This window comes from Gallinula chloropus (genome assembly GCF_964237585.1).
Source record: "Gallinula chloropus genome assembly, chromosome: 24".
NCBI lineage: Eukaryota > Metazoa > Chordata > Aves > Gruiformes > Rallidae > Gallinula > Gallinula chloropus.
In genome coordinates, this window is record NC_140109.1 from 4559416 (window position 1) to 4585291 (window position 25876).

At 50.4% G+C, this 25876-nt stretch overlaps 1 protein-coding gene across 1 annotated transcript in view; it reads right to left on the reverse strand.

The window, feature by feature from the left end:
• CDON (cell adhesion associated, oncogene regulated) overlaps window positions 1-8760 on the reverse strand; it is a gene marked incomplete at its 5' end in the record, with an annotated part of 32121 nt that extends 23361 nt beyond the window's left edge. Inside the window, 6 exons of the mRNA XM_084274932.1 lie at window positions 1921-2190; window positions 3611-3898; window positions 4139-4282; window positions 4947-5093; window positions 6243-6515; window positions 8685-8760. Coding sequence (XP_084131058.1) covers window positions 1921-2190; window positions 3611-3898; window positions 4139-4282; window positions 4947-5093; window positions 6243-6515; window positions 8685-8760 — 1198 coding nt within the window. The remainder of the gene's footprint in view (window positions 1-1920; window positions 2191-3610; window positions 3899-4138; window positions 4283-4946; window positions 5094-6242; window positions 6516-8684) is intronic.
• Window positions 8761-25876: the final 17116 nt, after the last annotated feature.

The window sequence follows — 25876 nt, forward strand, 5'->3', positions numbered from 1 at the left end:
GGCGTTCCCCGGCCTCGCTTCCCCGCTGCTTAAACAACCCCAGGGAGGATCTGCTGCCTCTCATGAACCATCACAACTGTCTAGAGCAAAATAAAAGGCTTAAAATATGGGATCCTCAGGCCATCGTTTCACATTTCGGTGGTTTCTCGCTATGATGGTGGCTTAAGTTGCCCTGCCCACTTGAAGACCGCACCATGAATCACGTCGTGGAATAGATCCAGCAGAAAGAAGGGAAGGGAAATAAAGAAGGGGGAAAAATAAAAGCCATTTTTTCTCTCTTACTGTGTACACACACAAGACAAATCACAGGAATGAGCTGCTGAGGCTGAGGGCTGCTGAAGTTGATCCTACAACCTGAGAAAGGCGCTGGAACTGCCGCTCAGGTGCTTCCGAAGCGTTACCTGGCACCAATTCTTCATTCCACCATGTAAACGTTTGAGCACGTCTTTTGGCACGGTTGGGAACTGGTCTCAAGACCCTAACAGCTCCCAGAAACTACTTAAGGACTTTTATATATCAAAACCAAATGGCTTTAACCACCCTCTGCACCATAACCAGCAGCTAGCACAATGAATTAGAAACCGATACAAGTTAATAAACACAACATTACGATTCAACTTGCTGCTGTGAAAGAAAATCTGAGGCCAATCTGAGTGTTCTAGGGGGCACAGCCTGACTCCTGGGGTGACATTTAGCTTTGTGTTTCCACTCAGCGAGGTCTGGTGACAACTTACTCAGTAGGCAGCGTGATGGGATCGCTGTCCTTCAGTTGTCTTCTTTTTTCCCTTCCTCCAAGTGAAGCTTTAAGCACCTTTGCAGATTTATTTTTAATCTCAGTTTTAAACTCTAACCGGTGGCAACAAAGAACCATCAATATTCAGCTGCTTATTCATTTCAGCAGCCTTAAATCCCACTGACATTCAGCTCAGTTTGCTAAGGCAGGACGCTGAAAGCACAGAGTCCCTTCACAAAGCTAAAAACCTGCACCTCAGCCCTTGTGAAGGGGACTTGGGGGAGCTTAAAGCTGTTATTAACATCCCCACCACCACCTACCTCCTGCTAACCTCTTATTTTGAGGTGTTTCTCCCTTAAAGCCTGAAACAGACTGAGCATTTTATGCTTCCAGCTTATCCACTGTAAGGAAGGCTGTGCTTGAGCTTAGAGAAGGCTGATGGGAGAACTACACTCGAGCCACACTTGGGAGTTTTCTAAGTAACAAAGGCTTGACCCGTTGGTGAGGAACACAGTGCAGGCAGGACTGCCTTAGCTCACTCCTCAGCCAGCCAGATCACCAAACATCTGCTCAACCAGCCTCCCACGGAGCTCATGTCAGTCTCAAGAGGCACAGGGAAGGTCAGAAGCTTCGACTCCACACACAACAGGAGAACAGAACAGCAAAGGCCTTGCCAGCACCCTTCTACCAGCTGAAATCAAGTCTTCCAGCTATTGGGAAGTATCTTGGACCAAAAGGTGACTCAAAAGACTACTGGTACCTGCTGATCTGGTGCAAGGAAGCGTGCATGAACCACACATCCAGTGACTCCTTTGTAAACCCCAAGGCATGATTACTTGGCAGCAAATACTATTAACACCAGGTCCTCCAGTCAAACAGGACCCTGATGATGCTGTTTAAGCATCAGTGAGATCAAATTCAAGCCAAAGCTTGCTGCTGGAAATCAAGGTTTTAAGCATCAAGGAAGCACACCATCCCAGAAACACCTAGATCACTTCAAATCCAACTGAAAGCACCTTCCTTGTAAGACTTGCTACAAACAGCAGTCAGAAGCAAATCAATACATCAACTCAGGGTAGGGGAGGGAACCCCCCCCCCCACCCCAAAGCAGAGTAAAGCTTGAAGTAGAAACGCTTCATCTGAGCTGGAAGCAACTCATTTGAGCCAAGGGCTGTGAGTGCTCCTACCTGGCAGGACGTGAAGCCTCGCCGTGGACTGGGCAAAGCCAACCCCGTTGTCTGCCACACACTGGTACAAGCCAGAGTCCCCCTGGGTGGCTCCACGGATCCGCAGGCGGTTTCCCGCCGGCAGGTGCCGCGGAGAGAGCCGGAGGGGAACTGCGTCGTGGAGCCAGGTGAGGGCGGGAGCAGGGCTTCCACGGGCATCGCACCAGAAATGCACGGTCGCTCCGGCGGCCACAGTTTCATCTTGCAGTCCCTTGGAGATTGAGGCAGGTTCTGGAAAGGGAAAGGGACAATTTGACCTGCATGACCCAGCTGATGATCTGAGCTCAAATCCTGGGAGGAAAAACCCCCTCCCCACGAAACGCTAGGCAAGCGAGTGCCACGTAATTCCAGCTCTACGCAGCCTAAAGCTGTTCTTTTCCCCACACAACTCTTTATTTTAAGGGTCTCTCCCCTCTGTTCCAAAGAGTCACACCCACATTAACGCTGTCAGTAAGCTACCTGCATTTTCAAGATAGTTCTCCAGTGACAAGAGGTGGATTGTGAGTCAATAGAATCCCAGAATCACCAGATTGGAAAAGACCTTTGAGATCACTGAGTCCAGCCATTCCCATCCTGTGCTAAACCAGATCCCTGAGCACCTCATCTCCCTGTCTGTTAAGCACACCCAGGGTTGGTGACTCAGCCTCCTCCTTGGGCAGCCTGGGCCAGGCCCCAACAACTCTTCCAGAGGAGAATTCTTTCCTAACATCTGAGCTGACCCTGCCCTGGTGCAGCTTGAGGCCATTTCCCCTTGGCCCATCTCCTGTCCCCTGGCTGAAGAAACCATCGCCCACCTCTCTGCACCCTCCTGGCAGGGCAGGGGAGGTAGGGAGAAGGGCTCCCCTCAGCCTCCTCTTCTCCAGGCACAACACCCCCAGCTCCCTAAGCTGGTCCTCAGAGGATTTGCCCTCCAGCCCCTTCCCCAGCCTGGTTGCCCTTCTCTGGACACGCTCCAGGACCTCAATGCCCTTGTTATGGTGAGGAGCCCAGAACTGGACCCAGCACTCGAGGTGCAGCCTCACCAGTGCCGAGCACAGGGGCACAATCCCCTCCCTGGCCCTGCTAGCCACACTATGTTTAATACAAGCCAGGATGCCGTTGGCTTTCTTGGCCACATGAGCACACCACTGACTCAACAACCTGTTTTCCACGCTGCTCTAATGGACGCATTTCAAAAAGCCAAACAAAACCAGCCACAGGCAAATGACAGGCAAACCTGCTACAAAGGAAAGGGGATGGTGAGAACAACGTGCACCCACACAAAAGAGACCAGCTAGACTTCTTTCTGCCTTTGAGTTTGTCCTCAGCCAAACACATCACCTCCCATGGCCAGCTTCTGGCTTATATACAAGCCCCAAAAGGGAAACATCTGATCCCTGGCACGTTACTGCCTCCATATCCCATAAAACACTTGGCACTCCAAAAATAAATAGAGTGGGTCTTCCCTAAAAATTTGTTCTCCTTTACTGTTTAATTAGCTCAGGCTGAGAAGGGTTTAGAAGAGATAAACAGTTACAGGTTTTAACTTGGGAGAGATGAGGAGATACGGTCATTACGAACGTATCTTTGCCCTCTAATAAGGAGGAACGTCGGGCTCACTGCAGCCAGGTGCCAAACCCAACGAGTATCCAAAGGTGTGACAACTTCTTACCCAGCACAGTAAGGGAATAGTTGACGTATTTCACTACTCCAGATCCATTTCCCACCACGCAGGAGTAATTTCCGGCGTCCGACGCCTCGAGCCGCTCCGTCACCAGATGGGAGTGCAACAGCTTCCACCTGCTTTTCCTCAGCGCGTCCCGGCCGTCCTTAACCCAGTGGATGGAGGATGGAGGCAACCCACTGACAACACATTCCAGCATCAGGGAGCTGTGCCGGGGAGCTGCCAGGCTCTGGGGTGCCAGGGGGTGAAGTATGCGGAAGCCACCGGACGAAGAGCCTGGAGGAAAGGAGAAGAGGTTTATCACAGCCAAGACTTGGCGAGTGGGAACCGTGCTGCTCCTCCCCAGCGAGGGAAGGAAGAACTTGGAGCAAATAACGTGGGGTGGGTTTTATGTCAGGTGGTATCTGAGCCCAGTGGGTTATCTGGGCTGATATGCCCACGCTAAAAAATCTCAGGGAGGTTAATTTGCTCAGTTTGAGGTGGAGCAAACTCTGGAAAGCTGAGCTGAATACTCACGTGTGACCGCGAGCTTACGGCCAGCGGGTTCTACTCTGAGCTCGTGAGTGACCGGGTTGTAGGCTGCACATTTATAGGATCCCCTGTCTTCTAAAGATACATTCAAAATCTGCAGGTTTCCGGATGGAAGAATTAGGTAGCTGTCTAAACAAGCAGGGAAGGGGAAAAAAAAAAAGAAGATAAATATAAAGAGGTTTGCTTTTTTAAACAAAAACTTTTCCAAGTTGTTTAAATAACTTGTCAGAGACACCAATCTATTTGTGAAGAAATCACACTCCCATGTGACAGATGCTAAGCTTGCACAGGTAGGCTTCCATAAAGCCACCTGCAGTTCTGCAAGGTTCCAGAAGAAATCATAGAATCACAGACTGGTCTGGGTTGGAAAGGACCCCAAGGATCACAGAGCTCCAACCCCACTGCCACAGGCAGGGACACCAACCTCCAGGCCTGGAGCTACACAAGGTTGCTCAGGGCCCCATCCAACCTGGCCTTGAACACCTCCAGGGATGGGGCATCCACCCCCTCTCTGGGCAGCCTGTTCCAGCTCCTCACCACTCTCTCTGTAAAAAAACTTCCCCCCTAATACCTCATCTAACCCTTCCCTCCTTCAGCTTTAATCCATCCCCCTTCTCCTGCCATCATCTACCCTTTTAAAAAGTTGATTCCCCTCCTGTTTCTCTGTTCCCTTCAAGTACTGGAAGGCTGCAATGAGGTCCCCCTGCAGCCTTCTCTTCTCCAGGCTGAACAAATCCCAGCAAGCTTTCATTGGCTCTTTCTGTTGGCCGACCAGAAGCATAAACCACCTCACCTGTTGATTGTTCCAGCCATTTTCCCCGCACTTGGAAGCGAACTTGGGCTTTCGGGTTACTTTCCGGCACCGTGCACCCAATGAGAGCTGTACCCCCTTCCTCTGCTGCAAGAACAGGTTTTGGGGATGTATCGAAACTAGCCAGACCTAGGGAAGAATCAGGGAAAAAGGTTAAAGGGCAGGAGAAAAGCACTACTAGTTCAGTATGTATGTTTAAAACGTAGCTGGTTGTTTTCTCCAGTGCAACGTTTGGACAGTGGTATCAACAGGTGTGGTCTTTTCCACAGTCTAAACCCTCCCATGTCAGTGTCCTACCAGAGGAAGGGCCAGCTCTTCCATGAGAAGGGTGGTGGGGTAAAATAATTGCTACGACCCCTCAAGCAGCTGGAGGCAAAGCAAGGGGAGATAGCTGAAAGACCCCACACACACACCCAAGCAGACACCTAACAGTATCTTCGAGTTGGCTGCTGAAACCTTCAGGAGGAGGAGAGCAGCTTTCACACTTCCCTCCTGCTCCCTCCAGGTTCAAAGTATCTTCGAAGCTGGGAAGTTTTTCTATGTTAGCCACCCTTATAGCTCTCTGGAGAGGGTCTTGCTATGGGTCAGTACTTTACCAAAACACTTCCTTCTCTCACTTTTAAGATATTTTCCTCCCAGGGGGGTTTTGGACATGCTCCATAGATGAGGTACCCTTACAGAGAAATCACTCAAGCCCTGCTTGACAAAGGCCTGATTGAGACAGCACCATGATCCCAAGCAGACACAACCCCCTGCCCTGAATAGTGCTCATGGAGGAATATCCTATTCCCACCCTCATCATCCTTTCCACTGGAAAACATTGCTCTTCTTCCAAAGCCCTTCAAGATCAGATGATTGACACATCAAGAAGATCCTTTTTGAAAAGAAGCTTTAGGGAACCTTGTACTTTCAGGTCAATTCAGGGAATCATAGAATCCCAGCCTGGTCTGGGTTGGAAGGGACCCCAAGGATCACAGAGTTCCAACCCCCCTGCCACAGGCAGGGCCACCAACCACCAGGCCTGGAGCTACACAAGGTTGCCCAGGGTCCCATCCAACCTGGCCTTGAACACCTCCAGGGAAATTAATGTTATTTCACTGAATAATTGAAATATTTCCTGGATGTGAACCACAACCACTGCCCTACCAAGAAAACCCCCAAACCACCCCGAAACCATGTGCTTTCTCCAAGTCAAAGAAATCCACACCATACAAGCTGGCTGAAGCCTACAGAGTACACAAGGAGCAAGGAATATATAAAGAAAAAGAATTAACTTACTGCCCATGGACACCGTTGCAGGCCTGCTCACAACAGCACCCACGCTGCTGTTCGCGACACACTGATAGCGACCGGCCGCCGCCAAGCTGAGGGAGACGATTGTCAAAGATCCCGACTGGATTTCCACTTCTCCCACCCTGCTCTCCAGAGGCGCCCCATTAAACAGCCAGGAAAGGCGAGCCGCGGCGGGCTCGGCGGCGCAGCGCAGTCGTACGGGCCCACCGGACTTCTGGACAGTAGACAAGGGCTCGGAAATAAAGCGGGGAGTTAAATCTAAAAAGGGAAAAAAGAGAAGTTTTATGGGGTTGGCAAGCTGTGTTTTGCACAGGCACACATCACGAGGTTAATGACGTGCTGACTGACGGAGAAAGACTGGCCAGAACCTGCTCTGAAGTGACGTTTGCTCCCTAGGCCGCTGCTCGCTCCCTAGGCCGCTGCTCGCTCCCTAGGCTGCTGCTTGGAGACTCAGATCTCACTCCAGCAAATAAAAGGGTCTCTACACCCCAAGCTGTTAGTGACACCCAAGTTGCCTCTTCCAACCCTGTTAACTCTTAAAAAGATTCCAACTCTGCCACGAGTGATTAAACAAAGTGGGTTTCATGCATACAGGGAAGAGTAAAATACGTTCCCCAAGCGCGTGGCAAAGGCGTCACGCTTCCCACAGCCACCACCCCACAGGATTTACGTGGAGGGAGGTGGCAGCCATCACCTGAAGAGAAGAGAAGATGGAAGTATGGGAACAAGCAGCCGTGGCTGATCTGTCCCATACGAAGCAGGCCCGGACGTGACTTGTAAACGTTTTAGACATCCTAGCAGCCTGCCAGGTATTTATGCAGAACCGGCTCTGAGTCTGCAGAACTAATTAAAAATAGCAGGATAAAAAAAACCAAACCAACAAACCCACCCCCAAGCCCAGCAAAGTCTCTTGTTCATTCCAAAGACGTGGCTTTCATCAGGACCAGAGTGATGGATTGGGCACCCGTTATCTTTACCGAGTAAAGATGAGCAGAAATGGGAAAAGCTGCCAATAAATAAAAGGTTCAGCTCCACAAAACTTGGTTATAAGAAGCCTTTTATTTGCCAGAAGAAAAATTCCTGCTTGTTGGAGGACGTATTTTTCTTACCCCGGCCAACAAAGCGCTGGGAATTATTTCCATTTGTTTCCTACAGAATTCTGCGCTAAAGATTTTTGTACAAAGGGAGGCAATTAATTTGGTTAGAAATAAGGAGGGAGGGGGGAGAAATAAATAAAAATTAATTTTAATATAGATGCAGTGGCAGGGGAAAACAATTTCTGGTTTGTAAACACACTGAGGAATTCCAGAGAGTTCAGGTCAAGGCGATATTAAATGGCATCCAACTAGGTTACAGGGGTTTTTTTTTTCTTGTAGGTGGGGCCCTCAGCTCATGCTTTTCTTCTCAAGTCAGCCCATCCAAGCTCCGTTTAACGTAGATGAGTTTCAGATGAGAAACTGCACGTTTTCTGCAGAACCAGAAACTGTCTGCATAAACTACAACTGGAAATTAAAAGCGTGGCTTAGCCAAAAAAAAAAAAGATGAAATCCAGAAAAAACGGTACCCCAGCACCTCACAGAACTCCAGATGTCTTTTTTTTTTAAGCTTTTAATTAGAAAACTCAGTTTTTTTCCCCCATTACTTCAGTCTGAATTTCCAAAGGTAAAGAGAAAAGCGACGACCTTTTGGGTTTGCTCCAGCCACCGAAGGCTACGCACCGGCACCGCCGCCGCTTTCATCTTCGCCCCCATGCCCTGGCTTACGACACCAACGCTTTGTGCTCAGCGCAGGAGTCAAAAATTGGTAGCAGTGACCCCGCAGCTGGAATTTATCTCCTGTGACTGCTTGAAAAATAAAACTTATCCCATTTGCTTATAACGATCGGCTATGAAGTGCTAAAAGTAGTAAAAGCTTCTTCTTTGTGTGGTTACGTTAAGACAAGCTGACTACACAGAGCAGATGTGTCAATTAAAACCATCCCTTCTCCCCTCTTTTTTTTTTTCCTTCTATTTTTTTTTTTAAGGCAAGAGCTGTTCCAACTGCAGCCACGCACCAGCCTTCGCCTTGCGAAGAGCCGATTCCCCCCCCAATCCCAACCCCCCCTGTAAATTTCCAACCCTTCCCAACCCCGCGGGAACACATGATGCGCTGCACGCAGGAAAGAAAATCAACGTCCAGCGAAGTCCATGGAGATCCTGGAGAACAAACCTACGTAAGCCAGGGCCTTCCAACGTTCTAGCACTTGTCTTGGGCCAAGGTTTCCAAAAGCCGAGTCACAGATCCAGTTTAAGGCCATGTTTAAGCACCCTGAGCTTTCTATAAGGGCAGATTGTTGCTAACCTGCTTTGAAACACCCTTCAAAGTGTTGCTCACTCAAAAGTACAGGTTGAACCTCCAAGAGAGTCGTCTCAGATGAGGTGGCCTTACCTGAACTCGTGGCTGAGACGAGACCAGCGGCAGCGACGAAGAGCAGTGCCTGTAAGTGTCCGGGATCTGGATGCATAGCGCCAGATTACTGAAGTTGAAAGCACCGAGTTCCAGGCTAAGATGAGGCACCGAAACAGCTACAAAACAGACAAGACAGACAGATGTCTACGGTGACTTTCAGGAGTTAAAGTCTTTTAACTCTCTCACAACAAAGTGTTTGGGGTTGAAAGAAAGAAAGAAAAGAAGCAGCAGCGCAACCAGGAAACAGCCAATATTCTGTGCAATATAGAAACCATCTGTAAAAATGAGTTAGAAGTTGAACTTAACTGTGTTTCCAAGTGCTATTCTTAATATAAGACTTTCTCCCCCCCCACCCCCTCCACACAGCTGGGGTACGAGGCACCCGCGCCGAATCGTGCTGCCTTGATAAATTAAGACTACTTCCCAAGCAGAGAAATTGAAACCCAAAGTAAACAGCTTATCTATGGGAGATAATATTGTTTGCAAACAATAATCATCTGACCATCTATCACCCGGGCTCTGCGCTTGTTTTACAAGGTTTTATGAATCCACACGCCGCAAACGCAGCTCTAAATGCAGGTCGCTGCGACACGCTGCCCGCTCACTGGTTCTCACCTGCTTTACGGTCAAATGGTGGCAAATTCCTACTGGGTTTTTTTTGGGGGGAGGGAGGAGGAAATCACCAATATTAATCTCATTGTCATTTATATTCCCAAATTAATACTGCTTTCTCTTATAAGCTTTTGGGGAATCTGTTATGCCTGCCTCTACAAGAGGACACCCCCTTCCTTGCCTGGATCATGGCTGACCACTCTGCTAGAGACTATCTCAATGGCAGCACCCAAAAAAAAAATCCCCCACCCAACCAAGTGAGGAAACCTGTGAAATACAAATCAAACCATGAAACCAGCAGCGTAACTCAAGGATCGTCCCATCTGGGTGGGAAAAGACCCCTTTTTAACATCATCCAGTCCAGCCTTACTCACGTTAAGTCTCCAAAACGGTCTCTCCATCAAACACTCCCTTCTCCATGAGGGAAAACAACCACGCCACCCTCCCCAAAATCATCCTTCCAGCAGCTGTCGTTCACTGAACTCTCTATCTGCCGCGTGCGACACAATGAGGAACGAGACCCGGGTTCGTTCAGCGCAGTTACTTCATTTATCAGCCCGGCCTCTCAATGTGGCCGCCGATAACGCTCAGCATCCACTTCCCAGCATCTCATCTATCAGGGGCGCCCGTAAACACGCGGCCGACGCGGTTACTACGAGCTCTGCCGAAACAAGTGAGCCTGGTTTAACCGAGCGCTCGCGGGGCCGGTTGCTTTCCTGAGAAGCCAGATCCAGGTACCGCCAGCAAAATTATTCCCGTGGTTTATTGTTAAAGACAATCTGTTTTCTCACTGGAACATCACTGCAAAACAGCTACGCCACATAAGCACGGGGAAAAGACTCCAGTAATGATAAATGAATCAACTCTGGGGTTTATAGAGCTGTTTGCTCTGTATTTTTCTAGCTGTAACGCTGCTTCTCCCTGAAAATATCAAGCCCTGGGCTCTCAACTTTCAGCTTGAGCGGGCTGCAAGGAGCGCTGCCGAGCTCTCCTCCCGTTTCCGGGTAGTTTGAGTTGAAAAAAATATGCCTTTCAGCTGTTCAGAAAACCCCAACGGGAATCCCACATGCCCAGGTGGGTTCCCCAAAGAAGGATCGGGGCTGTTTGGGTAAGAGGCAGACGGCAGAAGAGACGGGCCGCGCAGGAAAGCGGGTGGGTTTATTTGAATTCACGCTCGGTTCAAGGGCGGGAGGGAGCCGCTCCACCGGCGAGCGCGAGAGGACAAAGTAAACACCCCGGAGAACTTGTTAACATCAAACACTTTGCTGAAGAGGGGCAGGGGTGGGGGGGGGTGAGGGGGGGGCAATGTTGCTTTTTTTGCCAAATCTTCCCTCCACTATTTATTTATGAAAAGCAATGAAACGTATATTCTGGGTCAACTTTAACCCCGGCACATGGAGCTACCGGGTTATTTTGCAGCTGTCTTTTTAAACAAGGCCAGCTCATTATCTTTAGCTAAACTTTATCTTTGGAGATCTACTTTATCCAGGCTCTGATTTCCCTCTGTTTATCTTTCTCTTTACATGTTCCTAGCTGCCAGTGTCAACAGCTACTCCTCTTCTGACCTACTAGTTTGGCTTTCGCAGGCTCGCGGGGTTGGGGAGATCAACCGCGAAGCGGCGAGTACACAAAACAAGCCACAAAGACCAAAGTTCTTTGGCTGGAGGGGGGAAAGAAAAAGAGATAAATATATTCCCTTTAATTGGAGCAGCATCTTTCAGCAACAACACACAGGCATCTGGACAAAGTCTCTCCAGCATCTACTTCTGACGGAACCACAGAAACCTCTTTGTTGCTGGTAGAGGGTGGGAACACCAGGGCGGGGTGTTGGGGACCCAACGGGCAATACACAACCCAAAAAGATTTGCCATTTTCTTGGTGTCGCTAGCAAAGCTCCTCACAGAGAAGAGGACGAGGCCACAGCTCATAGCTTTAGGGTCTTCAGGAACCCAACAGAGGAATCTTGCCTCTTTTAAGGTTGCAGTGATGTATATCCAAGCGTTAGGAGGTTTGGGGGATGGAGAAGCGTGACTCTTCCACTCTGCCATCATTCCAAGAACCCTCAACTCCCATTCAGTAACCAGAGGAGCACGTTGGTTGGACATTTCAGTGTCTCGAACTCCAAGATGAGCTCACCTGGGAACACTTGCACTGAGACACCTTCACCTGAAGTCACCTTCCAGCTATTTTCATCCAGCACTTGACCTCTTTGTCAGCTCTAAAGTAACTTGTTGCTTGTGGGTCGAGGGAAACGAGGAAGATAATGGACTTGTGCCACGAGACATCGTCATTTGACCCTTCCAATGGATGTCTGCCCCTTGGAAGCACACTGATGTACAAAAATGCATACCTGGTACTTCTGGAGAAAATTAATGGCTGGAGAACTTCTGAAGATGACATAATTCTGGTTGCACATCTCATCTGTTGCAAACCCTTTGCAAAAGGACCCCCTCAGCAAACAGCCATGGGCACAGACATGTGCCCGTCCATCCGCTCACTGTTTCAGCCCCATGACCTTTGGGATGCAGTCTACAGGCAAGCAAAATAAGTCATCAAGAGCTAACTCCAAACAGAGGGGAACAGTATGCAATAATTAGCCCCTTTAGGCACACCAGAGAGGTTTCCCCGTCCAGGAGCAGGGCTCTCCTCACTGCCAGGCTGTCACATCAGCTGGGTTGGTTCTGCAGGGCAGCTTGCATACCATCACCCAGTTGTCAAGGCCTGAAGACCTCACCAGGACAGACACAGGCCATCCCAGGCCAAGGAGCAGCTATCACCACATGGACTTACCAAAACGACCTACTGGGCTGAGACAGGAAGAGACTGGAACTGCGCAGGCCAGGCGGGCTTCTCATCTCTGATCTGGGCAGATGAGACAGACTAGCCCTTGCAGCGACTTCCTCTCCTTCACATCTGTCACTGTTTGAAAGCCAGTGGGCTTCAACACAAGGCTCCATGTTTCTGCTCCACTCAGTGAAGCTAACTTACCCTATCACCTCCAAGTTAACTCGCTCCTACCCATTCTTGCCTCCCTCCCCGCCCCCCCCAAAAAACGTTCTACACAAGAGCTGCACATTCATACAGTGCCCAGCCCAAGAGTATCCTGTGTCCTTCAAAAGGACAGCTGAGAACCCACCCTGCTTATTTACTGGACCACGAACTACTCCACCCCTGCAGCTGTGGGCAGAGTCACTGCTAAAAGGAGCATTATCTCACATCCACTTTTTTCCCCTCCGTTTCAGATTGGTTTTATTCCCTCTAGTTTAGCTCCTCGAATTATCCTCCTGCCACCTCAGACTGGTCAATCTAACCAGTCCCTCACTCCCTCTCCATCGCTCCCCTCCAAGACCCACCTGACCCTCAGTGAGCCCCTTCGGCCCGCTGAAGCTCAAACGGGAAAGGCTTTTCTTCTCTGCTCTCCCCCCACCCCTACTTGGCTAGCCAAGGCCAGAGCGAAGAGGGGAAGGAGGAGGAGGAGGAGGAGGAAGGAAACAGCACACTCGGGAACAGAGGGAGTTATTCAGGTTGCCCCACTCCACCTTCAGAGCCGACGGGGTTCTCTGAGAAGCCCCAGGAAAAAGTGATGGAGCTGGTGGTCCAGGGCTGCAGGCCTGAGGCAAAACAGCCAGGCTGTAAGGCCTACAGACTTCACCCTTTCCCTACACAACCCCGACTCCAAACCCAACCTGGCCTCGTAACGCTAGGTGGGATTTAACACCCAAAGCACGGCCAGTTGGGTTCTGGAATTTCGGTTTTTAACTCGCTCTTCGGGGTTGAGCAACAAAAAAAAAAACCCACCCCTGCAGCTTCAAAGCACCTCAACATAGAGCTAACGAACACCCCCCCCCCGAATGAACCGAAACACCGTGCCTCCAGCGCCAGCGAGCGTAGTTAGATCATTAAATCTCCCACCAAGACACCTTAAAAAGAAAAAAAAAGGAGAGAGGTATTGAAGCCTGTGGCATTCCAAGAGAAAGCAATCAGACATTCCTGCAGCTCGGCTCCTCAGTGATCTCCAAAGCCTTTGATCACTCACTGTCTTCATGCTGTCCTCCTGGGGTCTGGCAAAATGAGTGTAACAGCTGGCATATAGACTTCATTAGCTTTTCGTGCCGGGGAGCAGCCCGGTAGCAACCGACAGTCTGTCCGGCGGCTTTAGGGACTAACCCCTGAGGTTTAGTCCTGGGACTTTTGGTAACTGGGGAAGCCTCAAAAACCCATCCCGTGCGACTGACACCGGCGCCTTCACCCACACGCCACATAATCCCCCCTGTACCGCTCCTGAAGACGTGGCTGCCGGGCGTTAAGGGACACGGCGGGCGGGTGGGTTTTTAAAATACCGCTATGTGGGTTTGTGATAACTAAAAGGCAACCAAGCCTCATTTTTAGGAAGGCTTAATGACCACTCAATCATTAACGGCGACCTTTAAAAAGCAAATGCAGCACCTACAGTGTTCATTACCCTCCCCCTCCCCTCTTTTCAGGGTCTCAATCGAGTCAGTGGAGCGTGCAAACCGATCCTGTCGCCAGCAAAAGCATTTCCTTTCACTGTGGTCAGCCAAAAGCAGGGGAAGAAAATGGAAGTGACTTGGAGTTATGGCACCAAAAAGGCCAGACAAGCAAGGAAATAATCAACTCCACATGAGCCACTTCTAGCCCATCACAATGAAAAGGGCCTACGACTAACCCCAGGAAAGGTCAGCGGGACTATGGGGGTCATAAGCTGAAAAAGGCAATAGTGAGCAGCTGCCAGCTGCAATAAGAATCAATGTGTTCCTAATTACGCTGCGGAGAGAGGGCTCGAGCACCGAGGGGGGAGAAAATAAAGAGTTCTGCTGTAATCCCAGCTTGTGTGAAAAAATAACCCGACACCAACAAACCAAAACACAACAACAACAACCCACTGAAAAACAAACCCCAACCGACCAAAAAAAACCCAACCCGACCCAACCCCAAACCATGACATCCAAACCCAACCCAACACCCGAGCAAGAGTCTTCGGAGTGCTCCCAGTTTTTCCCCTCCCTCCTCCTTCTCAGAGCAGTTTGCATGTTACTAAATTACAGGAAGCTGAGTGATGGAGATAAGCAGCCAAGTATTAACGTAAGCGTTGGGTTTGTTGAGTTGAGGTGGTGGTATTGGGGTGGGTTTTGGTGTTGGGGTGGTGGTATTGGGGTGGGTTTCGGTGTTGGGGTGGTGGTATTGGGGTGGGTTTCGGTGTTGGGGCGGTGGTATTGGGGTGGGTTTCGGTGTCGGGGCGGTGGTATTGGGGTGGGTTTCGGTGTTGGGGCGGTGGTATTGGGGTGGGTTTCGGTGTTGGGGTGGTGGTATTGGGGTGGGTTTCGGTGTTGGGGTGGTGGTATTGGGGTGGGTTCGGTGTTGGGGTGGTGGTTTTGGGGTGGGTTTCGGTGTTGGGGTGGTGGTTTTGGGGTGGGTTTTGTGCTTGGGTTTGGTTTTTTAAATACCATCATCAGGCATTTGTGTGAGAACCACAACATCCCAAATAGGCAGGAATTCCAGAGTGGGAGTAAGAAGGTTATGAAGGGGGTTTTGTGGATGCTTCTGGGAGATGAACCGAACTCTGCCTGGCACTCCTGCAAAGCCCGGTGTTTTCTTGACTCTAAACAAAATTTGGAAGGGAAAACCCCACAAACCTTGTGACCCTCTAAGAGTGAGAGGGAGAGATACAGCCAGGTTGGAGAAGGCAATGAAACAGACTGGTGGGCAATCCGAACAGAGAGGGGTTTAGAAGTCAGGAGAAAAAGCATCCCATGACTGTTGCCATCGTTATTGATTTTCTATTTTTGTCAAGGCAAAGCCTGGATGTTTGCTCAGGGAGGCAGATGGCAGGAAAACCAAACAGCACCAAGCAAACGAGGCTGTTAATGAGCTCCTACAAGGACGGGGACCTTAAATCCCCATCGTTTTTTTCCACAGCACCCGCAATAACATCAGCAATTTACTCACATTCTCTTACAGGTCCGGCGTCACCTTTGGGACAGAAGGTGACACAAGATGATATATAGCAACTTGAGGGAGGGAAAAAACAAACCCAACCCCAAACAAAGCAAACACCTAAGCATTAGCCTAAAAACATGCCCGAAAAGTTGGCCTGCCTCAAAGATGGAGAAGCAGATCTTGTTTCTGGTTTGCTTTCAGGTCTGGAAAGTCTCATGGTTGGTATCAGTTGTTGGACTCTGATCAAAGTTTAGCTTTCCCTTAATCCTTTGAGTTATATGTGAGGCTGATAGGGGAAATTTTTTTTTATTTCTTTTTCTTCCCCCCCCCACCCCCAGAAGACAGTTAAGATTACTCCAATACTTAATTTGCACTCCAGTATTTCAAAAACACCTTGACTTGAAAACCTCGGGTCTTGGCGTACATATGGTCTTGATAGAGGAGCACATGCTTTGGCATCGGCTGGAGAAATGGATTTGTGAGCTGAGGGGAAGAAAATTTAACGGTTTGTGTACTGCATCCCCCACAATGCGTGGCTGAACACGCTCCTGAGGCCTTAACTCCGCTAGCGACACGCGTACGTGGCCTGGCTGGGGAGACCTGGGATTCCCAGCACGGCAGATGTTAGGGGTGGGGGAGGAAGAGAAATAAACCCCATCAGAGAAGCCACGCTTTTTCACCCCAAAACCAGGCACAACAAGGGGGTTAGTTTTATTATTAACTTTGGGGGAGAAGAGTAAAGAGTAAGAAAATAAAGCTGAGGCTGTTCCTTCCCCGCCGCCCCGCTAACGGAGCGGGTATGGTTTCTGACTCTTCTAGCCTCAGGGGAAGAACGGAGCATTAGCCTAATACGTGGTTCTGCTGGGCTGCAATTATGCTTAAATGCCTAAATAAGGGCTTTTAGACCCCGAGGGATCTGAAGGTATCATTAGCCTAACAGTTCCCTCAAGGTAACTGTAGACCCGATGGGTACAAACCGTTGGTCCCCACGCGCCTTCTCCCCCCACCCCCCATCCTAAAGCTCACCCCTCTCAGGCTCTCCTGGCCTCACACTCCCATTTTCTTCCCCGTTATCCAGTACGGATTCTTTTCCTTCGGTTGGGCAACGGATGAACTCTGCTCACCTTTGACCACGTCTCCAAGGGTTCCAACACCCTCATCTGCTCCTTCCCAAAGGGCTGGCCTGATCCTCGGAGCGAGGCCTTTGTGGGTTTTACCAAGAATGAGGTTTCACAACCAGTTTAAGCCGATTGAAAGGCAGGCTGCTGCCAAAGAGGGGGACAACACCACCTTCCTTCAGGACCTGGCTTGCATTCTCCTATCTGCACCACGGATCCTGCAGCCACAGAGTGAGTCAGATCTGCTGGCAGATCCAGCCAATAGCTCAGCCAAAGGAAAAAGGAGGTTTGAGTTTCGACCTGGATGAGGGAGCAGTTTCAGCTCATGGAGCCTTCTTGGAGCACTAGCCCAAAGGAGGGGACGGGAATGGACGCCCACGAAAGGGAACTCTGCACTCTCAGCAGCACGAGGCCTCAAATCAACTTAAGGCAGCACCACCCCAATATCTTACGTAAACTCTGAGCTGCAAGAATGTTGGCAAAAATCAAGGAAAAATATCTATACATATGTATGAAACCCAACTCCAAGTGAGCCAGGCCCATCTTCTCAAGCAAGCTAGGGGACTCACCATCCTAATTATCGGATCCACACGTGCACACGCCACAGCAAGCTTCCACACTGCCTGGGGCTGTGGCTTTTCCCCCTCCACAAAGTTTGCATTTCACACGTCAAGGACAATCAACCCACGTTTGTAATTTCTCTAGGGCTCCTGTAAGCTGGAATCAAGCATGACTTTAAAAAAAAGAAAGACTTTAAGCCACCGCAGGCTGGCTCTGGTCATCAGAAAAACCTGTCAGACTCTCAGACAAAGGAGCTTGTGTCCAGGCACGCTGCCTCAAGGTCCGCTTCCAGCAGCGCTCTCACGCCGGGTAAGTTTTGATGTGAGAGAAGGTTGATGAAAAGAGGAGCAACAGCGGGTAAGTTCTGGGAGGGGACAGCGAGCTCATTGCCGAGGGTGATTCCAGATGAACACTGACACCTCACCCATTGGTAGCCTCCGGCAAGCAAGAGAGCTCTGAAAGACACAGGCAAATGGGTTCTTTCAGCTGCCTTACCCCCCCTCTTCCCTGAGCCCAACAGTGTGTTGCGACTTGCAGGGATCCATGCTATCCCTGATCCCTTAAAGGGAAGCCCGACTATTAAACCCACACCTGCAGCCAGAATTTATAGCAACCCCATCTACTGCTGTCTTACATCATCGGCAATTAGGAGCCTGTGAACTCATGGCTGCAGGATATGGGAGGCGCGCTGGGAACCGGAGAGCGAAGCCTGTGTGTTACAGCACCCTTGTTAGCCGCCCTTACGAATTCACCGTGCCCGCCGAGGGCTGAAACAGTGCACAAGACAGAGCAGCTGCTCCATTCTGACTCAGTTTCCTAACCAAGAGGGCTGCCCTCTGCTCGAAATCACTGCTTCCCCTCCCCTTTTTTTTTTTTTTACAGTAGCCCGTACGCTGTCGCACGCGAGGCCGCCGCGCACCGCCGCTGAACCCAGTCTCCAGGGCCGAGAGGCAGGAGAACAATGCCTATTAAAAAGCGAACCGGCTAACCAGTGACAGCTGAGGGAGAAAGCAGGAAAGAGCCTGTCCTTTCTTCCCCCTGATTAAAACAAGCCTTCCAACAATCCATCCTTCAGCACTACAGTACGCTAAGCGGGTAATTCGGTTTTACTGCTCTCCTCCCCTCCCCTCCCTTCCCCCTCCTGTGCTCCACAGATCAAACCTGGTTTCAAAATTGAAGTCCAAACTCCTTGGTGAAAAGAAGCTGCTGCTGTTCTTCACCTGGAGGGAAGGAATCCCAGTGGACTGACAGTGTTCCTCTAGCAAAGAGGCAAAGCAACCCTATTAAGCCTCGGGCCCGGAGAGGGGGACGCAGAGAGAGGTCACATTGGTCAAGCCAGGTTTGCTACAACCAACCATCCTGGCTCCCATGTGAGAAGAGGGGTAGCAGGACACGGTGTAGGGTGTGGGGAAAGGGGACAGGGGCTTTGGTTTGGATTCACTCGGTGGCGTTGCACAACCCAACACCAGCCACGTCTCCTCATGCTGATGGAGAGGGAGCATCGATCCAGGGGAAGGAGGCAGGCACCGGCACAAAACCACAGCCTGAGGGTTTGGCGGGGACCCCAGTCCAGAGCAGATGGGCTTTTGGTGGAGTAGGATGGGGTGGGGGGGGCAGGCAGCAGCATCAAAACGTGCATGAGTCAGTGCCTCACATCCCCTCCTGCAAGTCAGGGTGAGAGCAGCTATTACCAGCAGAACCAGTTCAAACATGAGCCACTGATAGGCGAGTGGTTAAATCCTGCCTGCTGATGAAACCTTCCCACCAGGTGAACCCCACTGCGCCCCATTTCCACCCAACACAGCCCTTCTCCTACTTGGCTGAATGGGATTTCTACTCCAAAGTCTGATGGCAAACCAGAGGTCCTGGGTAGACACCATCCCAACGAGAGGGGGGACACCGCCGCCGCGGCTTCACAAGGCAGGGAAGAAGGTTCCAGACTCTTCATAGCAACGCCAGCTCCCCCACCACCACCACCAAGACTTTTAATGCCGAGCTCAGCAACACGCAGGGGCCCTGCGAAGATAACCGGCTGCCGGGATTGATTCCATCCCACGTTAGCATCCATCAGATAGCAAGAAAAACAAGATTAAGCAGAACCACGGCATTAGTCTTCATTTAAACTTGGCAAAGAAAGCAAATGTTTCTCTTTTTTTTTCCCCCCTCTTCTTTTTTTGGCTTCTCTTGGGGTGTTTTTTAAAGCAAAATCTCAGACTTTGCCAGAGAAAGGTGCCTGGACTTTTTAATATCGGGGGATTAGAAGGGACAACACTTGTCCACTTGCCAGAGCCCAGATAAGTAGGGAATGCTTAGGTTAAGCAGGCTAGCATCTGCCTCCTCCAATATATACACTTCCAGAGTGAAAATAAACAGCTTCACACCTTTGGCTCGGAGAAGAACTTCAGCTTCTTTTACGTGCTCAACCTGCAGCCTCTCTTGCTGGAGGAAAAGGGGTCGGAAGGGTGAAGGTTACTCACAGTTCCCTTACTCTAAACGACAAGGAGAAGGCTGGAAACAAATTTCTGTCTCCTGTCCTATGGGGCAGGCAGATTAGGGTCTGCTACAGCGTGTAAAGTTGCCGTAGCTACTACGAGTTGTACACCCAGGGCACGCCTGACACGCGTGCGCCGGTATGTACACGCAACGACAAGCACGCTCATCAGGAGATGCCAACCTGGCAACTAGACCCAGTCTTGAGTTTGATGTGCTCAGCTCAGAAGCCGGTGATGTAGGAAGACCCATGTCTGGATTGAAGGCTACTGCTCACTTCACTTCGAGATCCGATCCTGTGGTGACTCGCGGAGCTGGAGAGACTCGAAGCCACGCAGACCGCCTAAGCTGCAGCATCCGCTGCCTACAGTCCAGTCCCAGACTCCTCTCTGGTTAGATCCAGGCTGGCACAGGGATTTGAAAGCTCAATTTGCACCCAAAAAAACAGCCTCAGCCTGAATTGCTGAATTTCAACTGGTATCATTAAGCTCAAAATTTCAACATATTTAGAGAGTTTTGATAACAGCATTTTTGATTACATCTGCTGCCAGCTTCCTTCTACACCCTGACAGAGATTTAAAGCACACATTCCTATTCCATTCTGCAACAAAGATTAGTGGCAGGAACAGAAAACATCTCCTGTTCCAAAAACCCCTCGGGGTTTTCCTCCTGCATTTTATTAGAGGAGACTCAAACCTCGGTCGAGCTGTGATTCACTGTCACTGCAAGATATTTAGGCAACAAGTATCCCAGCGCTACACCAAGAGGCACCTTCTGGAAAAGGCTCTTGAGAAACAAAGAGATTTCCTGAAGCTATGGAGAACGTGAAACAGCTCCTCAGAAGCAAAGAGCCCTCAGCAAACTTTATGAAAATCCAGGCCTACGCTGGAGCAATAGTTGTAATTTGGGAACTTTTGTGAGCTCTTATCGTGGGGAAAGGAGGGGGGGGGGGGAACAAAAGAAAACCACATGCTATTGTTTAGTTTGACTCCGCAACCCGTTTAATCTACATGGACTTGGAACATTACGCAGCATTAAAAAAAAACCCACCCCACAACCAACCCTCTTCAGCTCCCAGAGATTACGTACAGCCAGCACCAGGGAAACCCAGTTCCCCAACAGCGAGGTGCCACTTTAAATGTCTTTATCTTTGCCCCACGTAGAAAGACTCCAAAATACAGCTGGAAGCTGTCACTGGCTCTGGCACCCAAGCCCACACACCCTGAATACCAGCTCTCACCAAGGAAAACCAAAGCTGATGAGGAGTTTGACCAACTTGACCTTGAACTAGTGGAGCTTTTGCAAGAGAGTAAAGGCTGCAACGGACTTGGGGGTCCTGAGCAGAAGGAAGACCCACCCCAACACTTATAACCACTGTATCTCCCACTCTCTTCGAGCCTGTCAAGAGCATCTACCCACTCCTGATGTGTCTGAAGACCTTCAAGAGACACCACACAGCTTATGAGCATCCAGAGAGTTATTCCAGCACATTCACAGGGATAACAACAGATTTACCTACACAAATTCTGCTGCTGAAGTTGCCCAGCTCCCTCCCCAGCCCTGTATCCGACCGTGGATGTGATACCAAGGACTACACACGTGTCACGGAGAGGAGTTCTTCAGCAGGCAGCTCCAGAACAACCCCAACCCACCCAAAAGTCTGGGAATCCACAGAAGAGGCAGATCCACCCCGGCACAACTAACGAGACATCTTCCTAAACCTCCAATTTCTATTCCCAAGCCACCCACTGCCCCCTCCTTGTCACCAAGCTCCTGCAGACAGGTTTTTTTTTCCCCTGGATGCAGAGTGTGCAGCCTTGTCATCGCTGCCAGGAGACCCGAGCCCTGCGAGCTCAGCCAGGCAGGTGCCAGCATCAACACTTCTAATGAGGGTGATGTCATGGCCAGAGCAGACAGGTGATGTCATGGCCAGAGCAGCCTACGGGCACCCTCACTCCCACCCTAAGCCCTGCTTGGCCAAGCTGGGGTTTATCTTCTCAGCCACCTGGGACCCTTGGCACAGCCCCATCCTCTACCCCCTCCTTCGGGAAGGGGTGGGGGGCTGGCGCAGGCACACGTTGCTGTAAGATTGTGGTGGGCAGGCTGAATGAAACAGTGAAGAAAGAAGCTTTTCAGATGGGGGAGGAGAGGCACACACGTATTAAACAAATCATCTGTTTGGAGTGCTGGCTCCTACTTGTTCCCGGTTATATTATTCACTCAAGAGTGGATTAATCCATCACTGCAAAGGAATCTCCTGATCTCAGAGATAAAGGCAACAAGTCATGCACTGACTGTCTGTGGATCCTCCTGAAAATGGCCAGCCTCTCTCATACCCTTATTTGGGCCGATCTATCATCTCTTCACCAACGAGAAGCAATAAAAGGAAATTAAAAACTGGGGAAAAAAAAAAACAAAACACTACCTGAATACAGTAACTTCCCTCAGGAAAAACCCAGCTTGGATCAATGTGGGAGCCAGGAAGGGATTTTAACTCAGAAGAACCATCTTCAGCTTTGTTTCCGAAGGGGCCACGTTACCCATCCTCTCCTTGGTGCAGCTTCCCAGGTGGGACTTGTCCCAACCAAACCCAAACCAAACCCTGTGATTTCTTTAAAGGAGTCTTTAGAGTGAGACCTTCCAGCCAGGTAAATGGTTTGTTTGGTTTGGTGAGGACTGGGAAAGGAAAACCCCCGGTACAATCCCTTTGCAGGAACCAAAAGCATCTCCAGCTAGAGGTTTCTAGGTGAAACAGGATGAAAAATTCCTTCTCCAGGAGGAAATACAGACACTCCCAGCATCCATTTGTCCAGTCCTGTAGCAGAGCAATTCCAGAGCTATTTGGGAACCCTCTTTTCATCACCCAGCTGCAGAGACGATCCTCACTCGAGCTCGCAGCCCACCACGCAGGGGGTCTCACCAGCAAGCGCCACAACCCACAGCTACCTTTGCAGGGACAAACCCACCCTAAAAACCCCACAAAAAAGATAAACCAGTGATCCCCAAACCCCTTCACAGAACCCCCAATTTTTAAACGAGAGGCTGCTGGCAGGACAAGGGTCCTGCCCCCTCTGTGGTGTTTTTCAAGGCCTGCTTGTGAGGGGAACAAACCCCACCGAAGGCCGCAGAGCGGGCAGGCTCCTTATGGCTGTGAGGGAGGAAATATTAAACTCCTCTTTGAATTAAACAAATAAGGGCTCAACCACTTGGTTCCTTATCAGATACAGCGGGTGAAGTCTGGGGGAAAAAAAAAAAAAGGAAGGGGGAGTGGGGGGGGTTTAAAACCAAACAGCAAAACCCAGGGTATAAATCACAGGCGTGATCAGACAGACAGGTGAGGCCGAGGGCGCGGTTTCACCTTACAGCTAAGCCAAGAGAGCTGGCCCCTGCCAAAAGGGATGGTCCCCTTCCCCCTCTTCGGCTCCCCCCCTCATCCCACCCACCCCCCTCCTCCTTCCTCTGCTCCCTCCCGCTGCTTTTGGCACTGCCAAGCTGGGAGGAAAGATTCCAGCCCAGATGCCTTACCTCGCTCTGCGTTTCGGGGTGAGGTAGGGGTGGGGGGAGGATTATTTTCCTATTATATTCCCCCTACACACACGTTTTAGTGAGCTGAAGGGGTTTAGTCAGGCGTTTCCAGTGAGGGGCAATACACACCCCCTCCACCTACACTTCCCCCCCCCCCCCCCAAAAAAATCACACACCCCGCAAGGCACCCGGCTCTTGGCTCAGCTGCAGCATCCAGAGCCGGGTTTTATGAGACAGCTAAGCCAATTTAAAAGCTGGCTGCTGCCAAAAAGGGCTGGTCACCCTCTACCCCCCCTCCTCAACCCCCCCACTGCAGCCCCTAGAGGCCTCCCCAGTCATCGGGGTGGAAGATTTAGCAACTCTATATAACTTCAGGGAAAAGATCCAGCGGGAAGTTTGGGGCTTTGGGTTTTGGTTGGGGGTTTAGGGTCTTTTTTTGGTGGTGGCTTTTGGTTTTGGGGTTGGTTTGGTTGGGGTTTTTATTTTTTTGAAGGGTTATTTGGAGTCACACACACACCCCCCTCCCCTCCCCTTCCTCCCCGCAGCGAGGAAGAGGCAGGAACATACCTGCCACCTCCTGCGGCAGCGAGTCCTGCGACTGAGCTGTAACGTGAAACTGAGCCCAAGGAGCCAGTGAGGAGGGGGGGGGGGAAAGGAAAAATCTATTAAAAAAATAATAAATTAGAGTCCCACCTGGCTAGAAGAGCTCCAAGACATCTCGTAGGTATGGGAAACAGGAAAACAACCTACCTTGCATGATTGTTTTCCCTCCTGTTGAAAGACAGGAGGTATTTCTAGCATGGAAAGAGCAAGCTGGGGCTTAATGGGAAAGGCAGGTGGCCTCAGCCCCTTGTAGGGCTGAACTAGCAGCTCACCCTGAAGTGATAACTGTCGCTGGAGAATCATCATCCACGCTGGAATAAAGGGAGATGAGAGCTGGGGAAGCTAAATGGAAAACTAGGCCATGCTCAGCCCTGGCAGTTTTACTGTACCGGCTTTAAGAGGTGAGGCTGTGAGACACGCTGGAAATTCCCATTTCAAGAGGAAACCTGACCAATTCCAGGCCCATTACAAGATTTTAAGTCTTTAATAAGCTCCACGAACCAGCGTTTCTGTATCAGTCTCGCCCCAGTTGCGGGCAGGAAGCTGGTCAGAAGTTCCCCAGCCCACTGAAACACTGAGGAAAAACAGAAAACTGATAGAAAAAACCCCAAACAACCCCCAAAGCCCAACAGCCACTGCAGCAAGTGGGAAAACAGTGTGACACAGCCAAAACAGGGTCAGCTCTCTCCAGTCAACAGACAGAGTGGTAGACAAAAACCTGGCTTTACAGACAAAGGGCAAGTTTATGGCATCAATTAATTCATAGAAATTAGATGTTGCCTCCCAAAAGGCATCAGGTGGGTTTCCAGAGCCATGTGCAGCGACACCGGATAAAACATTATCAGAACTACCTGATCTCACCAGGTCTGTGGATGAAGACTCGCTTGGTCTCAGGGTACTAAACCAAAAGGTTCCAAAGCCTCACCAGAACCAAGCTCACCAGCAAATTCCTCCCTGTTTTCATGTCCTTTGGTGCCTGTTTGGGTGCTGGCAGAGCTACCTGGGACCCCTCGAGGTTCACACCGAAGCAAGGGGGGTGCAGAGCAGATCTGGGGTGGGCTAAAAGGAACTCTTACTGAAGAGGAGTGGGTGTGGTGGAAAGTACAGCAAAAATCCAAGCAGGTGTTCAACACCTTTCCACATCCAGAGCTGGAAACAGCTCCTGCTACCTACGTAACCCAGTTTTGTAAGGGCTGTTTCGCTGCAGAGAGAAAAGATACAGGCACAGAAACGTCACCTCGGCACCCCTCCTTCACACCCAGCCCTGCCAATGTCATCCTGGGGAGCTGGAATCAAAGCAGCTGCTCCCTTCCGTGCTCAAGTCCCACCAGCAATGCTGATAACAACGTGATTGTCTTCAAGGTCCCTTCCAACCCTAACTGTGCTAAGGGGGAGAAGGTGATGCTTGGCTGTACCATGCACTTTGCTCCACGCACATCTACATCGGGCACCGCTGTAGAAAAACACCTTTATTCCCTAAATTAATCACAGAATCACCAGGCTGGAAAAGACCTTTGAGATCAAGTCCAACTGTTCCTATCCCACACTAAACCATATCCCTGAGCACCTCATCTCCCCATCTGTTAAATGCATCCAGGGATGGTGACTCAACCATCATCACACGCTTCCCAGTTGTGGGGGGGAACAGGGGGGGGTGGGTTTTTGGGTTGGGTTTTCTTTTTGGTGCCGAAGCTTTGTTAAGTCTTGGGCTTAATGGCAGCGTCTTCTTTCTAGCAGCCACCACATTAATTGTGGTGGTTGTTCCCACCGAGGACTTCGTTAGGCAGAGGAGGTTTGTGGAGGGGGGGATTTACGAGATGATGGCCAGCAGCAGCGGGGCTGCACGCTCAAGCGAACAAATCAATTGCCTTGCTTCACAATTTCCACATCTGCAGAAGCAGCCTTAAAACAAGCCAGTGTGGGGTGTTTTTTGGGTTGTTTTTTTTTTTTTTTTAAAGCCCTGACAGTTAAAATCCTCAAGTGACATCACCTGAAGCTGCAGCACAGCTGCTTTATCCCCCTGGCACAAGCAGCGAGCCAAAGTAAGCAGGAGCCTGGGTTTATAGGCTTGCAGCACACCTTCAGATAATGAAAGCACTGGTGGGATTTGCCCTCAGAGCAGCCTCAGGCCTCTCCTTACAGCTTCCCCCCCCCCCTCCTCCCCAAACACACACATACCCCACTTCTCACATACTCCCCGCTCAGGCTAAGAAACACCAAGTTTACTACCAGCACATCCCAGCTGGGCTATCTGGGGAGCACGCAGGAGTCCCAGCCCAAAAAAAACAGCAGCCAGAAGGTCCG